Raw genomic sequence first — 17,710 nt, 5'->3', positions numbered from 1 at the left:
GTGTCTCATTGCCAAGCATAAGTGTCCTACATATCTCCTTTCTATCAAAGTTTGCTACCTTAATGCTCTTAAGGTAGGATATGCCCCATATGGGCAAGCCTCCAAACAAGCTCTTGATTGTTTCAAAGGGATACAACATAAAGGCATCCTTGCAATGAGCTAGCCTATGTGTGCATCCTCAAAACCTGTGGTAGATCATTATTTCCTTATGCAAGATGGCTTTTTAGCTTCAATTTTCTAGCGACATATGTCAAGTCTACTGCTCTTTGCTAAAGACAAAGTGTCATGAAGAAGCTTCCTCTGCAAGCTGATTGAACCCTTGTGTGACCTATTTGACACATTTTTCAGTTGTATACTAGGGGCATTCAATTTCTGTGAAAGCACTTGGTCACGCGCACTCAAGGGGTATTATGAAAATCCCTTATCTTCAAGATTATAGGGACAATTTTAATATTCTTTCCATCTGCAAAAAAAAAAAGATGAAGCTACTTAAAACATTAACCTCTGTACTTATGTGACAATTTTAGGAATTCAAAATATTTTTCAGTTTAACCCACATGATAGATACATGTATGTTAGGTGACCTCTCCGAGCTTGTATTCTAGATTTCTTACAATCAATGATGGCAATCCATTGGCTGGCGATTCATGTCGAACTTACCTAATATGTAATGTCAGATAGCTGCAGCAATTATGCGATCACGTTGTCTCTGACAGATATTATAGAGACAGATAACCTGTGAAAGATCATATGTTTTCTGTTGGCTATTTAAGTCATTCAAGTTGTGCCCTTCCTCTTGCATTTTAAAGGTCTATGCTATCATTAACAAGAACCTTGCAAGGAGGGAACCTCCATAGAGCTTCCATCTAAGGTTGCGAACCCGGAGGTCGGGGCAACTCGATAGTTACCTTCCTCCGCACTTGGGCTCCATTGACAACACCTCACTCTAGATAAATAATTGAAAATCCTATTTCCAATGCTAACTTTCCTCCTTTAATGGCTTGCAGACGCCTTCAAAAACAAGGCCCACATAGTTAGAACCTGTGGAAAAATTAGCAGCATGAGAGAAAAAAGCAAGCTAACACGGCTACCTTGTTAAGACAACTTGAGTGTCTTCTGTCGCGCTCGCTGCCGCCTCCTGCCAACAGCCTTCAGAAGCTCATCTATCAATATAACAGGCAAGGACACTAAGAAGACCAAGCACCATTCGTTGAAGGTGAGTGGGACGACGCCGAAAACCTTTGCCAGAAAGGGCACATAGAGTATGACCATATGTAGGGTTAAGGAGACTGCCATAGCCATAATAAGCCAAGGGTTGGCCCAAGGAGGAATGCTCAAAAGACTCCCATTTTCAGACAAAGCATTGAGAGCATTGAACATCTCAATTGCAACAAGCACAGAAAGGGAAAGCGTAGTTGCTTTTACTTTTCCTGTTGTGAAATACTCACACGGATTATCCGGAAAAGAAAAGGTCTTTGATCCTGCTTTGAACGCCGAAACTTCAAAACCATTCCAAGTGTGGCATTCCCCCCATCTTGACAGTTGTGAGAAGCTAACTAATGAGTGCCCATCATTAGATATGTCAAGCCCCAAGAAGGACCCATGTGTGTACCATATAACAAAGATCCCTACCGTTGCAAGCCCCACATACAGACCAACAACCTGCAAACACCAACATATACTAATCATGCATCTGAAACAGCCATGCTGAATCTTCCACTTGTAAGCATTGAGCTTACATGCATGTGCGCACACACATACATGAAAGAGAAGAGAGAGAGAGAGAGAGAGAGAGAGAGAGAGAGAGAGAGAGAGAGAATATGGTGACATACCAAGTATCTGAAAAGAATCCATGCGCTGATTAGCATGTCATTCTTGCTTCGAGGAGGCCCCTTCATTATATACATGTCACGCGGGTTGAATCCGAGTGCTGTTGCAGGGAGCCCATCCGTTACGAGGTTTACCCATAAAAGCTGGACTGGAATCAATCCCTCTGGCAGACCCAAAGAAGCGGTCAGAAATATGGAAGCCACTTCACCAATGTTGGAAGAAATCATGTACCTGCCAACATCCTTTCTTCTTAAGACAATAACCTCAGTCAAAGATAGTTGGTCAGTAGTCTTGTCAAAATGAAGGGTGTTCAAATGCACCACCCTGGCCTCATTGATGCTCGTTTACTTATATATTTTTTGCATATACAGCTTGTTTCAGAAACTTTTTCAAAGGATAGATATCATGAAATGACCCAAAATTTGAAAATAATGAATTTGTAGCATCAAGCACAGGACAATGAAAGCAAGTAAACAATGACATCATCTACTATCACTCTAATGTCGTTTGATGCTAGCTCAAAAAATAGAAAACTCCTATTTGGTCATTGAATGAATGTCCTTGATTATGTTGATTGCAAGATGATGTGCAATTGATAGAGCTTGTGTTGTGGGTTTGCGCAATAAAAGCCATGTAGGTCTAAAAGATATGAGTACGTTTTGATTTTTTTAACTCTAGATTGTCAACTCTAGAAAATTGTCCCAAACTGTCCTGTACCTGCTTGATGCCTGGCTTTGTGCTTTGCATACGCAGAAGAGTTAAAGACAGCATACCGTATGAAAGCTTTCATATTGTTATAAATGGAACGACCCTCTGCCACAGCAGCAACAATTGTGTTGAAATTATCATCAGCCAAGACCATATCAGCTGCCTCCTTGGCCACCTAGTACAGTATGATTGAGTCAACAATCATGCGCAATCTAAAACAAGAAAAAGTCAAATGGCACACTAAAGGTTTAGAGAGTCCTCTGCACTCTAAAAAACACACTAAAGAAAGTTTCAATGCTTCTCATGCAAAGGTAGGTCCCCTAAGTAGGAAAAATACTAAAACATTCAAATGTACACCTATCTTCACTAAGGCTTGTTTTAGAAAGCCCAAAACCTAGCAGGTTTCCCAGATGACATGGAATGCCCATACTAAGATTCATACTAATGCTGTGAGCGGGACTAACAAAACTCAAAAGAGAGGAAGAGCAATAATTCTGTATCCCCATAAAACATTTTTGGGTGTAAGTATGCTTGCTTGCTCCATTATCAAACTAGTTACCACAAAATCCTTACGAAAGAGCTTGCAAAAAATTGTTATTATCCTTGCTTGCTCCATTAACAAACTAGTCACCACAAAATCCTTTTTGAAAGAGCTTGCAAAACAAATAGATGTTGATGTGAAGCTAACCTCTGTTCCACAAATGCCCATCGCTATACCTATGTCAGCAAGCTTCAGTGCAGGTGCATCATTGACACCATCTCCAGTCATAGCTACCACCTCACCTGCATCCTTAAGCATTCGAACAATGTCCTGCTTGTGCTTTGGTTCAGCTCTAGAGAACACTCGCCCCCCCAAGCCCCTTAAGATTTCAGACCGCCGTTCCGAGGACAGTGCAAAAAATTCTGTACCGGTGTAACTCTTTGAGCTCATGTCCTCATCGCCTTGAAATATTCCAATCTCCTTACATATGGCCTCTGCAGTCATCTTATTGTCCCCTGTGATCACTATCACTCTAACCCCAGCTTCTCGGCAGTCATCAACAGCTTGAGCAACCTCTTCCCGAGGAGGGTCCTGGACATAAAACACAAGAAGTTAAGAATCCTCTGGATGTCTGTTTGTATGATTTGATGTCAACTTTTGTAAGCCTAACACAGGACTCAAGGAGCTTAAGACTAAGCATGGGATAAGCAGTGCATACCCTTAATCCCAAGATCCCAACAAAGACAAGATCACTCTCAATGGATCTGTAATTTTCTGGCTCTTGTAACTGCTTATGGGCATGATGTGTTTCACCATTGTACTCAGCAAACTGATCAAGATCTTGCTTGTATGCCAAAGCAAGGCATCGTAAAGCCTTCGAAGTCATACTGTGCATCTCGATTAGCAGCAACAATCGTGTTTCTTCATCCATTGCGACCAAAACTCCACTTTCCAACAGAAGAAGTGAGCATCTCTCCAGTATACTCTCAACAGCACCCTTTAACAAACACAATCATAACATGAAAAGCCGACTCAGTATTATATCAAGTTCTTAAGAAAAATATTGAAACTCAGATTGTTACAGTCAGAGCAACCACATGTGACAAGAAACCTCCAATAATCTCTTTCCAAGATCCCCATAAATTGCACCTTTACAAGAAGCTTGTTGCCTTCGCTTTCAATATGGGAAATGACACCCATTGATTTCCGCACGCGATCAAACTCTAGTAGAGCCAGGCGGTTGCTTCTATGGGCCCACCAATCACAGCATGCTGCAAGACACAAACTGAAGTTACTCAAACGCCAATAGTCAAATCACCAGTCAGTTGATTATCAATGTATGCTAAATACCCACCAACACTATAGAATGATATTTCTAATAGATGATGCTGACCACATGCATTCTTAAAACTGGACTAACCACCAAACCGAGCTGTCGAAACAACGCACCGAATTCACCCTTATTGTTGCTGTGTCCTTTGGTGAAAGCTCCTTGCTCTACCTTGCCAATGCTCTCATGATCAGGAATCCCCATTTTCTCAACAAGAACCTACATGCAGAGGAAATTCACAAAATGATCAAACCTTCACTACATCAAGGAAAATTCTTCTCTCAAATGCCAAAATTGCTCCTGGGGTTTATTACCTGTAAGTCCTCTAAACCACATACATTCAAGATATATTTTAATACCCATGCTCTAAGTACCCTTCATTGATAATATGTTTCCTCCTATTCAATCCATAATCTTATTCTAGAATATTTTCATGTCAATTCACTGTAAGGGAAACTGTAAATTCAATGTGTGCTTATGTTAGATGCATGTAGAGTAACTCCCACAACAAAAACCAGAACACGAAATTACCTTGAGAGCCGCCTCTGTAGGCATGCCAGTCACCCGAAACTGACCTGCTTTGTATTCAATTTCGGCATCATTGCACAAGGCACAGATCTCAGCTATGCTTTGCAAATTTGGGTCCATCTTGCCCTTACACCACTCTAAAATGCCACCATCCTTGGGATTGTATGTGGTTCCATCAAGTTCAAAATGTCTAAGGACCCCAGGGCTGTCCCCATTCGCCACAAACTCTGTTACCGACATTTGATTGGTTGTGAGTGTGCCCGTCTTGTCAGAGCATATGACAGTAGTGCAACCAAGCGTCTCAACACTAGGAAGCTTGCGCACAATGGCATTTTTACGTGCCATCTTCCTTGTGCCCAAGGCCAAGCATGTTGTTATAACGGCTGGTAAACCCTCAGGAATGGCTGCCACTGCAAGCGCGACCGCAATTTTAAGATAATATGTGCATTTGCCAACAGAAAATGCAATGTTTGAAGGCCACCCATTCACCATTTCGCATGTGAGAAAATGCCTATAGTTAATTATCCAGACCAAAAAGCAAATGGCTCCAATGAATTTTGTGAGAATTTGTGCAAACTTATCCAGCTTCTTCTTCAAAGGTGTGTCCTGCTCTTCCTTAGCCGCTGATTGTATCTGCGCTTGGATGTGGCCAATCTCAGTGGCCATCCCAATGCTCGTGACTATGCCCAAGCAGCACCCATGCACTATGGTTGTGCCAGCGAAAAGCATACACTCTTTTCCTTGAATATCTATATCATCAAAGGAGGATGATGCACATGTTTTGAGAACTGCTGTGCTTTCACCAGTAAGAGAGCTTTGTTCTACTCTAAGTGTCGATGTTGTAAGTTTTGCAATTCGAATGTCCGCAGGGATCTTATCCCCTACCCTCAGATCAACAACATCACCAGGAACAAGCTCACGTGCAGGCAAATCAAAGATGCGGTGATCGTCTCGCACAACTCTCGCCCCATCAGGCTGCAGCTCTTTGAGAGCCTGGAGCGCACTCTCTGCATTGCTCTCTTGCCAAACACCTACCAAGGCATTTAGAATCAGTATAGATAAGATTACAAAAGGCTCAACATAGGCTGAAACCTGAGCACTTGGATTGTCTTCAAGCCCATTGGCAACTGTGTCTGTGGTGTCCTCAAAGACAGCCAAGACAAAGGATACCATAGCTGCAACAAGAAGAATCTTCACAAGGGTGTCGTCAAATTGCTCCATCAAAAGCTTCCAGAGAGGCTTGCTCTTCTCCTTGTCTAGCTCATTCCATCCATACTTCTCTCTGTGCTTCTCAACTTCAACATCACCGAGCCCATATGCAATGTTAACCCCATACTGGTGCATGCATTGATCCACTGACCTTGCCCATGCCGGATATATTTTGTTGCCCTCAGAATTTGAAGTGAGCTTTGCTGCTGTCAATGCCATGTCTAACAATACCTTCTTTCACCAGAACGGACTATATATTTCTCCCTCATCAGTGACAACCTGCAATTGCAACACCAAGAACAAACAACTTAACAATGTGTGCAAAAGCGAAGATGCGTCTCCAAGCCAACCCATTTACCCTGCAATCAAAGCAGCGTTTTCTGCACAAATACTCACCAAAGAGTCACATAAGTTGGCCATAACAGACTAAGCAAAGATCACGCCTCACCTTACAACCAGTGAGTAAGTTAAGCACTTATATACGAGTGTTGAATCATGCCTGCTTAAAAGGTGTGCGCAAATGTAAGAAGCTTCGGAGAAGGCTGGAAGGTGTCCTCACTTTAGCCTACACTGCATGCTAGTGTGGAACGCCCAAGATGGGTTGTAAACGAGGAATTTTGGGGTGTGTCCAAGCGCCACACTTGGATGTAAGTGGGTGCTCATGTGCGTGTGTGTCGAGGTCTATTTGACAAGCACGATGTACTCCGATAAGAACGATAAGATTGACAAGAAATACCTAATGGCAATGCGACATGGGCCATCCACACGGTAGCACCCGTGTTTGCGATCTTATGGTGACGTTAACTTGAGTTTACAACCATCGGAGCCAAGAATCAACTCTACAACCTCACTGTCATTGCAAGCCCAATGTGTTATCAATATATTGGTCCATGTTTGTGACCGATTAGATGACTTCTTATGCTCACCTTCAATGCACGTAAACTCAAGCAGCAGCATCACATGGATGGCCGCCATCCATGTGTGCCTCTCCCTCATCAATCCCCACATTGCTTACATATGTATATAGATGTGTCTGTGTGCACTCGCACACACTTGTACTATATATGAGCCATGATTGTTGGGTTAAACAAGCATAATGGCCTTCAAAATGATCTAAAACTAGAATGGTTGGGCAACTATAAGCAACAAAAGAGACAAAGGTGCTATATAAAATTAGAATGCATGTGGAGCAAGCCAATGGGTGTTCTGTAACTCTCCTATTCACTTCTTTCAATGCTCCCCAAGTTTCACACTTGAGCTCAAGTCCCCCCACATTCTGGTGTGGGTAGACTCCCTAATTTTCCCTTGCAGTACCATTCCTTGATCTCACCCCTATAGGTAATGTGCTAGGGGTGAGTTCAAATCAAGTTTTCAATCCCAAATGGCATCCTCAAGTTCTTATTGAGCTTGACTCTCTAGTGAGCTACATAAATACTCCTCCATTCAGCAAGACGACAGCATCGGCTTTCTCCAACCAATATGTTATAAACACTTGCTAAATGATTGTTTTCATTGTAGTTAAGGCAACAAGATCTCTAAAGGTTCCCCTCCTTCCAAGTAAATTGTTGTCTCCCAAGAGAAGGTGAAGGATACCCCCCCCCCCCCCCCCCCCCCCCCCAAAAAAGAAAAAAAAACAAAGAAGATATCATATACATTTTCTGAGCTCATGTATGTCTCCTTGGTACATTCTAACAAGGGTTGAATGGTATCTTTCACAAAAACAATCGGATTAAACAACTTGTAATCTTTTCCTTCTAGATTATAACCAACAAAAATACATTTATCGGTCTTATCACCCAATTTTCATCGTTGTTGCTTCAGCGCTAAAGCATACGGAAAGCAAACAAATGCACTAAGTGACCAATAGATGGCTTCTTGCCATCATATGGATTGACAAACTATAATTCTTTAGTGGGACACCTATTTAGTACATATGCATCGCATGTAATAGACTTGCCAAATCACATATGGAAAAGCTTGGTTTTTTCACCGTGCCATCTTTAGAAGTCCTAGATTTCCTCTTAATTTTTCTAAGAGATATACAACACTATGCATTGGTGATCTATCCCATGACTTGCCCAAAATGCATTGAATTCTTTACACGTATACTCCTCCCCATACCCAAATAGAGGATGCCCACATTACAATCAAACTCATTTTCAACTAGAGAAATTGCTTGAAGCACATAAGCACTTTGGACTTTGCCTTAGTAACACACATGCATGTCTAGAATACTCATCAATAAAAGTCACAAAGTACACGTGATACCCAAAAAATTGAGTATACATCAGCCCACAAACGTCACTATGGACAAGCTACAAGTTGCAAGTAGCCCACATAAAACCACACAGAGGAAACTTAGAATGTTGTATTTTACCAAAAATATAGCCTTCACATACAATGTTTCAATGGTATCTTGAGAGGTGGAAACTAAGTCACCATATCAATCTTTTGCAAATATAGCAAACTAGCAAAATTTAGCATGCCAAATTTTTCCATTAGAAATAGCCTTTGAATCAAAAACTGTGTATGCTAAATCTTCTAAGCAATTGTAAGTAGTGACTTATATAGTCCATGAAACAAAGTTTTGAATGCCACAATAGTATGGACCTAGGGATTAGGAAGGTTTAAAGAGTGTTGCATTCATGGTAGTGACACGCTAATCACGAGCTTAATGGAAATTAGAGTAGAGTGTAGACACAAAATGATAACTAGATTGATTGAGTGTGAGTACAAAGAGGCTCATTGTATAGAGCTAGACTAAGCATCTCATTTTGCATCATACATGACATCATAAGAGGCTCCAAATAAGCCCAAATCCACTAGAGAACTCATGGATACTCTTTTAATCTCTTTTATGCACCCTTTACTAAGTCTAAGTGATTCTATACAATCTAGAAATGTCCCTCATGAGTACCTATACACTTAAGGTCCCTTTTTCACATGCTAGCACATGATTCCTACCACCTAGGCATCCAATACTAGGGATGGTACATACCAAGACATAGGCTAAAGTATAAAAACCTTAGAAACCCTCTCCTTGGGGTTTAGACTATGCCAACTCTAACAATTTCCACTCCAAGAGTAAACATCCGCAATCCAAGAGACAAGACAAAGAGGTATTACTCCTATTCACGAGCACCACTGCAATCCAGGAGCCACCACAAGTCTCTAATCGAAGGGCTTGCAAAAAAGAATAATAAAGGCCTCCCCTTGAACAAATGCCGACAAGTCTGGGACCAAGATTCTGCTAGCTTATCCCATCTAACTCCACTAATAGAGAAAACTTCAACTTTGTCACTACCATTAGTTGTCCTCCTACTTTACCTTTGTCTTTTGTTTCTAATGCTTTATTGCATTGTGTTTGACTATTGAAAGTGTTTATTTTGCACATGGTTTGGTGATTTGGCATGTTTCACTTAGCAAAGGAATGGAACTAGTGCTCAGCTGCAATTTCTTGAAGTCCCTGTAGGAGTTCTCTTGTAGGTAGAGGGCCTCTTCTTCAAGGACCTTGGGGAGACTCACGTGAAGCTCTCCTTGGTTGAGAGATGGGCCTTGGGCCTATGGAAAAGGCTCTTATTGTAGGATAGCATCCTTGTGGACCCAAAAGGGCAGTATGCCCTTTACCTTCACGGTGATTTACAATGTGCCTTGTGTCCATCCGTGAATGCTCAAAATGGCCACAAGCTTTGAGCCTACAACCTTTGAGTCAACAACCCCTTTCAAGTGAGCTAGGCCACTTGCCCCACGTGAGCACCTTGTGAGGGTTACCCCCAAAATAGCTTTTGGCTTGGCAGAGCGGAAACCACACACTCTCCAACACTTAATAAAGTGATTAAGAAGGCTAATGAAGTTCAATTTCGAAGATTGTGGACCACTAGCCTAATGCAAATAGTGGTCCATAATGTGTACATAAATCTTCAAAAAGGAGAAATTAATGAGTTAAAACTCAACCAATGCAAACTAAGTTTAAATCAATCACAATGGTGAGACCACATGATCTAGCATATGGATCTTAATGGATGATTAGGAGATTTTAATAATCTCTCATGGCTTTGATACCATTTTTAGGTATAAGGGAGGTTTAGAAAGTGTTTCATTCATGGTAATAACATTTTAATCGCAAGATTAATCACTCAATGGAAATTAGAGTAAAGTTTGGACACAAAAACTAAATTGATTGAAAGTGACTACAAAGAGGCTCATTATATAGAGCTAGGCTATGCACTCGTCTAGCATCATACATGGAACTTGTGAGTACTCATTTAGCCCCTTTTGTGCACCCTTTTATTAAGTTTAGGAGACTCCACACCATTCCCCTCATTGGTAGCTATACACTTAACCCATTTGAGGGGGGGTCTGCTACCATACTACGATAGTGGACATAGGTGAACACACTTAGGACCATCTGGAACACAGTTTTCCCTCCTAAGAAGGTTTTTTTCCCTTGTGCATTGTGTAAACACTCTTTAATTTGGGGTATATATCCTTGTATTCATAGTTTTGTGTCCTCTTGAGCTTCCTTACCTTCTTCTTTCTCCATCTATGCTCATTGCACCTTAAATGGGAGAAAATTAGATTGATTAAATAATGTGGAGACATTTTTTGAAAGAAAAATGGCTTTCAAAAATATGTCCCACCCTCAAGGACTCTCGACTATGGTTGCTAGATAGTACTTACATGACCAAAAGTACTTTATATTTTTAGAAGTTCAAGTGACTTTTGAGAACTTTTTTCCTCTTCCACCATTTCTCCTTCTATTGGGGATGATTGTCTTCCTTCTTGGCTGGATGTGAAGGTGACAACGTCACAGTGCCTTTCAGGTCACCTTTTGCTAAGCATAAAATTGAAAAAAACCAAGGGTCTAAAAAGCTACTCTCAACAGGGGACTATCTATTCAAAGACCCTCTCTTCAGAAGCCTGACTCTCAAAGCTCTGAGCAAACTTCAAAAATATGTGGACTCGGGAAGCCCAAGGGCTTGGGATATTTTTGCAAAGAGTATTCAAAAAGCCATCAAAATTGCAGGTCCTAGAAGAAAGCACTCAGCTCACTGACGAAGTTGAGATCAAAAAACAGGAAGGCTCTGCTTCAGAGGTGGAACACAGTAGATGGCTAGAAGCTAAAGCAAAATTAACCGTTCTCCAACTAGAGGAGGTGAGGAAGACAAGAATCCTTTCCAGAGAAATCTTTCTCCAGTTGAAGGAGGCCAACCATACACACTTCTTTAGGGCCCTCAAAGTCAAAAGAAGTCGGGGCCTAATCCACATGCTCACAAATGAGAATGGAAATGATACTAAAAATCCTGATGAAATGGTTGTATTAATGCTCAACCACCTACGATAGATCATAGGCCAACTTGAGGCTCGTTCCCCTGCAATAGATGATGCCAGATCGACTCTCCTTGGGAGCGTCAAAAGAACGGTATCCTACTCTCCTTCTAGAGAAGGAATTTATTGAGGATGAATGCTCCCTTGTGCTGCATGCTTTGGGCAAAGGAAGATCTCCAGGTTGGGATAGGTTGACTATTGAGTTTTTCATGGAATTTTGGGACGATCTTAAGTATCCCATCATGAGGATGGCTAATCAAGCCCTCGATGATGGGTTCATGGACCTAAGCATCCAAAGAGGCCTCATTAAGCCTATCCCCAAGAAAGTCTGGTGCTCCCAACTTAAGCATTGGTGCCCCATAATGATGATGTATGTAGCTTATAAAATTATCGCCAAAATTGTAGCCCTTCAGCTCTCCACCCTCCTTGGAAAATTCCTCACCCCCCACCAACATGGATTCATCAAGGGAAGGTCTATCTATGATAACATTCTGGTAGCAATGGTCGCCATTGAATACGCCACTTTCACTAAACAAGAGTGTATCTTGCTTCAATTGGATTTGGATAAAGCCTAAGACACGATAACTTGGTCATTCATTGAAGATGTCATGAAGTCATGAGGCTTTGGGCCACGGATGTGCCACATGGTCAACACCCTTGGTGTTGGTAGCCAATCGGAGCTTCTATTCAATGAGAGCATTGTGGGTGCTTTTGAGGTTAAAAGATAAATAAAACAGTGATGCCCACTTGCCCCTCTTATGTTTGCCTTTGGATCCCACCCTCTTGTTACATTACTACAAGTCAGTGCTGCTAAAGGAGAGATTCAAGGATTGGCTCTGCCTAATAATGACCAACTTCTAGCAAAGCTTTTTGCAGATGATTCCCTGCTCTTTCTCAAGGCTTGCCCTGAGGCTATCAAGAAGGCTTTGGAAATTGTGCAAACATTTTCCCTAGCCTTAGCGTCAAAGTGTAGTATTGAAAAATTGAGATTGATCTCTCTATCCAAGAATGACTCGTTTGATCCGTCTATGTGGATCGGGAAGATAGTGTCCAAAGGGAAGATATTCCGGCATCCAAGAGCCCCTCTAGGGGTGGAAAGTTCTCACAAGCAGAGGTTCTTGTGGGTTATGGAGAAAGTCAAGATTAAGATGCGAAGATGGGAGTATGTGCTTCTCCCCAAGTTCTCCACTTCTCAAGCAGAGTGAATGCTATCAATTCATTTATGCTTCCATATATAGCTTCAATGGTCCGTTTCTCAAGCTATCTAAATGCAACTGGAAAGAATTTTTGAAACCAGTAAAGAGGGTTTCTTTGGAAGAACATTAAAGACGTAGCCCCTGATAGTGGGCGAAATGGAAGACGATCGCGAGACTTGTAGAGCAAGACGGGCTTGGGATCCTCAATCCTAGCACTCACGTGGAGGCTCAATGTGACAAGTTTGTGGTAGCCCTCAGTAAGCAAGACAAGGCTTGGGCTATTATGGCCAAAGATATGATGAACAACTCCAAAATATGCTTACAAGGTGGCCGGTGGAAAGGGCTCGAGGTGCATGATAAGTTAATGGCCCTGCAATAGGCCGTCCTGAAACTTGGGGCTCGGGGGTATGGCAAGCGAGCTTACTCAAAAATGCAACAGAGCAGCGATGTCTCTCCATATCTCAATGGTCCCCTTGGCTTTCGAAGGCTGGAGACGTCCTTCTCACCCCTTTTTGGAGGGAAGTGGTGAGAAACGTCAATAACAAAGGTATTAGGCATATAGGTCAATTGTGGGACTATAGCAGAGGATGTTGATCAACTGGCCTTTGAATTTAACCTTAGTGGGTCATAAAGATTATTGACCAATAGAGCCCTTGAACGGCTCAATAGATGGTATTTACCTGATTGTGAATCCAATATTGAGTGGAAAGCTTGGCACTGGCCTATGAACATACATTTTTTAAAACCCCAAACTAAGAATGTGTATCTCGCCCTCATTGATTCACAGGATTGGTTCTCCCCGCTCAATAAGTAGTGGGGCAAAAGTTGGCCAGGGTCAAGATGGGAGACGGTCATGCAGAAGATATGGTGCCCTCAATGGCCGCATGGGATGAAGGTCTTCTTAGGGAAGGTGTTATGGGGAGAAATGCCAACTGGAGTGAAGGTCCTTGCCATAGAAATTGGTCCAGATAGATGCTTGCAATGTAGAATGTCTTGTGAATACCTCTCTCACCTGTTTAAGGAGTGTCCGTGGATCTGTGGTCTTGTAGGCAAGATTTGCAAATGGGTCCAAAAAACTTAGGGAATACAGTTCCTCAAGAACGATCTCTTCTTGGGAGGGAAGATGTGCAAGAGTCAGACACTGCTCATTTCACACAGATCGTGAGTTATTGCTACTTTAAACACATTTGGAAGAAAAGGAATTGTTGGATCTTCGAGAACTCCTTGGAAGTAGCAAAGTTCACGGAGATAATTCAAGAAAGCAGGGTAACAATCATCGGCATTAGAAAGCAAAGAAACTCAGAGGAGTGGAGCAGGACCCTGGGCACCATGCTAATGGACGTGCAAAGGTGAAAGTATGGGCTCGTCTATTTTCATGGGATGGCTCCCCCATCAGCCGATGTATCTTTCATCTGGTGAACTGGTCATGGCTCATGATGAGTATGGTAGGAATTTGTAATTGTTTAGATCTTTCAATATAATCCACTCACCACTATGAGTTTTGAAAAAAAAAAAGCTGGGCATCCCATTATGATCTATCTAAGTCTTATTTCCCTCTCTAGGTTTCTAACAAAGAGAAAATGTCCAATTTAAGGTCATTTCTATTCCATTTTGGTAGCAAAAACCATGTTTCTATCCTTAGAACTCTCCTAGGGGATTTTCAATTTTCCGAAGAGTCTCCTAGGACCTAGTATTGTAAAGCCTTGGTATCGTCAACTTCTTAGCTCAGTGTAGACAATTTTTGGCATTTTTCTTGTCTAGCCTAGAGAGAGAAAATTACGTTTGATGCCTCAAACTTGGATTTGATTAACATGATTTAGATTTGATTAACATGTAAATCATTTTTACTTATGAAGATTTAACTTATGTGGGGCAGGCATGTGCACACGCACACAACAGCAAACAAAACTAAGTGTGTGCATCTCTCCGATTATCGTATGACAATATCTTCAAAGAAGTAGATTTGCTCCACACTTACCCAAGAATTGCTTCAGTAATTTTTAGTGATTGAAGTCTCTTGAATCCAAAGTGTAGAATTACATGGCACCTAGTTTTCTCTATTACTTTTTCTGTAATTTATGCATGAAAATCTCACTTTATGATGGTTTAGATGTGCACTCTATTCCGATTAAGTGCCCATGCTTTGGATATCTTGATGTCTGCTTACAATTCAAAGATTGATATCTGAGTTATGGTTTTTTAATCAAATGACAAATAGTAATTAGGGGTCAGATTCGTCTGCTAGGTATTTTTGTAAATGGCTCTATGGGTGATGGTCGTCTAGCCCATGTAGCCTTGCCAAAAAAAAAAAATCTCGCTAACAAACAATCTTATCTTATCTGCATTTATAGAGGTCTCGACAAATGAATGGAATCCAAAAAATCAAGTGCAAATCTAAAGATTGCATGAGCAAGCTAGCATAGATTCAACAATCTAATTCTATGCAATGTGCATATTATCTTAATTACACATCCAAGTGTTTAAATATACTAATGGAAGTTAATAAGACAAGTGTGTCATCAAAATCTATAATGATATTGAAATTGCGTGTGCGTGTGCGTGTGCGTGCTAATATGTGAGCATCGAATCCGAGTGTGAGTGCCTTACACACAATTTCCTCTCCTTCATTTTAATCTTGAATATTGTTGATGGGAGATAAAGTTGGGGAGATAAACTTCTTAAAAATATGCATGGTCCCAATCAAAACAACCAAAAGTGGGAAAAAGGACGATGAATTTTCTAAGGACTAGAACCTACAAACGCTCTAAGTAAGCCATTAATTATGATGCCATTAATTATGGTGTGAGTGGATGGGCCCACCTATTTTAGATTGTGGTGCGTTAGGTGGATGGACAACATGAACTTAAATCCACATGTATGGCTATGAATTAGGTTAGCAACCATTCATCATTATCTTTAGAACAAGCATGGTTATTGTTAAAAGAGCATTGCTTTATTCTCCATCTTGATTGATTCTTGACTCTCACTACTACTACCTTATCTTTTCCAAATTGCATTTCCCCTCTCTCACTTGTGTTTTCTTCCTTCCACACTTTGCAATGATGCTTGTTGACATGATGATAAAGGGTTAGTGGGCATCAGTGCCCACATAACCCGATTTGTGGTGTAAATCTTTCGGTTGTAATTTCAAAGGCCCTTAATTTTCAAAATTAAAAATTGGACAGTTTAGTTATAAATCCTCGCATACATTGGCAAAGAAATCCCAATTGTATCATTGGCTTGACCTTAAAAATCGAAGCCAAGAAAGTGGGTTTTTGGGATCAACAGTGGGAATGACTTGAGTGTCGATAACATTGGCATGAGTCATCGCTAGGCTGCGACCTCATTGGCATGATGGTGAAAATAATATTTTCAAGGGTTTCCTGGCTGCCTCGTTTACTTTTGTGCAATATTACATGACGTGGGCCATGTTTATGGTTACCATGTCTACTTTTGGGAATATTTTCTAGCCATTAAGGTGCTCTTGAGCTTCCACCAAGTGCAAACCCTTATGTAGAGTTATAGACACCTTAATGATTAGCAAAAATTCCAAACAGATTGATCAAATCGTAAATTTCTTCTAAAATATGGTTCAATGAATCTTTTTTTTGAAGAAAAATGGAAAAAACATCAATATAAGTCATTGTTGCGTATTTACTCTCTCTCTCTCTCTCTCTCACACACACACACACACACAACACACATGCTCGCTCTCATAAGCATTATAAAACATCAATGTAAGTCATTGTTGTGTATTTAATCTCTCTCTCTCTCTCTCTCTCTCTCTCACACACACACACACACACACACACACACACATGCTCGCTCTCATAAGCATTATAAAACATCAATATAAGTCATTGTTGCGTATTTACTCTCTCTCTCTCTCTCTCTCTCTCTCTCTCTCTCTCTCTCTCTCTCTCTCAGACACACACACACACACACACACACACAGGAAATAAGAAACTTTAACACACTCACCGACTTGTGCTTGGGTGGCTCCCTTGTTAGTCGGATCTCATGGTGGATTTGGCATGAAGTTATGATGTATTTTTTTTGTTGTAGTTATATAGTACTCTCACAAATTGTGAGAATTGCCAAAATGAGAAAAAAAAAGAAACTTTAACACAAAGTTCACATGCTTAAATAGATTAAGGATATGTTGAAAGCATGATAGCATAATTTCTTTTGGAGGTTTCACAAAGCGATTTGCTTTGGCTTTGTGCAGCTTGAGAGGGAACATGAGCAGGAGGCTCCTAGATGTGCATGTGGTAGGGCATACAGCAAATAGGTGTTAGTGAAGGTCATCTTGTTTGGGGTGGCATGCAACGGCTCCTTCTAGGGGGAGGGACCGAGCTGCTTAGCTCGCTTCGATCTTGCTTCTCCCTTATCAAAGGTTCCCTAATTTTTGTTCCTTGGAGTGGTCTCCACCCCCACCTCCTCCTAGGAGGGCATCGAGCAACAGATACGTTTTGCTTCTGCATTCATGGGTCTGTCTTTCGGGAGGTAGCCAGTGGAGCCCCATGTGATAGCAATCAGAGGCCTTTGGAAGGGCATGGCTCCCTAATCATCCCGATGTCTCATCGAAGATTCATTGGTTTCGGATTCATCTCCATCTGAATTTGGCTATGTCCTCTACAATCAATATCTGCGCAGCAGTTTAGCTCCATCCGGATTGGCTATGTTCTCTACAATCAAGATCTATGCAATGCTTTGATTCGGTCACCATCCAGCTGTTTGGAAAGGGTTCAGCTCAGCAGCAATGGGCTTCTTTCCTATGATAGCCACGCAGCCTTGTGGTGTTTTATTTGTACTATTGAGGGTGGCCCCCTGTAAGTTAGTATATGTGAACTGTAGGGCTATGCTTTACCTTATGAGCACTTGATGTTCTAGATCTTCACGTAGGACTTATCTTGTAATTAATTTTGTTTATAGTAATCTATCAAGTCATAATCGGCTTTCCTTATAGCTCTATAAAAAACAAGTGAAAGGGTCACGGTGGCTTTCTAAAACAATACGAAAGTGATAAAATCATTACATTGAGTTTAACTAGAATCATATAAGGTGAAGCATTGTTCAAGAATGTCTCTTTTATGGAGC

General features: G+C 41.2%; 1 protein-coding gene across 2 annotated transcripts; it reads right to left on the bottom strand.

Moving 5' to 3' along the window:
- Positions 1–521: 521 nt before the first annotated feature.
- On the bottom strand, positions 522–6,645 carry LOC147439683 (calcium-transporting ATPase, endoplasmic reticulum-type-like). 2 transcript variants are annotated; one of them, XM_086485505.1, is made up of 10 exons: positions 6,535–6,645; positions 4,881–6,365; positions 4,469–4,568; positions 4,169–4,290; positions 3,738–4,016; positions 3,227–3,610; positions 2,604–2,713; positions 1,833–2,061; positions 1,092–1,662; positions 522–1,011 (listed from the first exon to the last, which is right to left on the bottom strand). In XM_086485505.1, exons 2-9 carry the CDS (start codon positions 6,303–6,305, stop codon positions 1,096–1,098), a joined length of 3,216 nt encoding a protein of 1,071 aa, XP_086341631.1. In that variant the 5' UTR covers positions 6,306–6,365; positions 6,535–6,645; the 3' UTR covers positions 522–1,011; positions 1,092–1,095. The 2 variants fall into 2 exon arrangements, with proteins under 2 accessions (XP_086341631.1, XP_086341630.1); XM_086485504.1 differs by having other exon boundaries at positions 6,483–6,595.
- Between the last annotated feature and the right edge of the window lie 11,065 nt (positions 6,646–17,710).

Source organism: Adiantum capillus-veneris, chromosome 16, assembly GCF_014529385.1.
Source record: "Adiantum capillus-veneris isolate H3 chromosome 16, ASM1452938v2, whole genome shotgun sequence".
Taxonomy (NCBI): domain Eukaryota; kingdom Viridiplantae; phylum Streptophyta; class Polypodiopsida; order Polypodiales; family Pteridaceae; genus Adiantum; species Adiantum capillus-veneris.
Note: the sequence above shows the minus strand (reverse complement) of the source record. Positions and strands in the feature narration are given on the sequence as shown.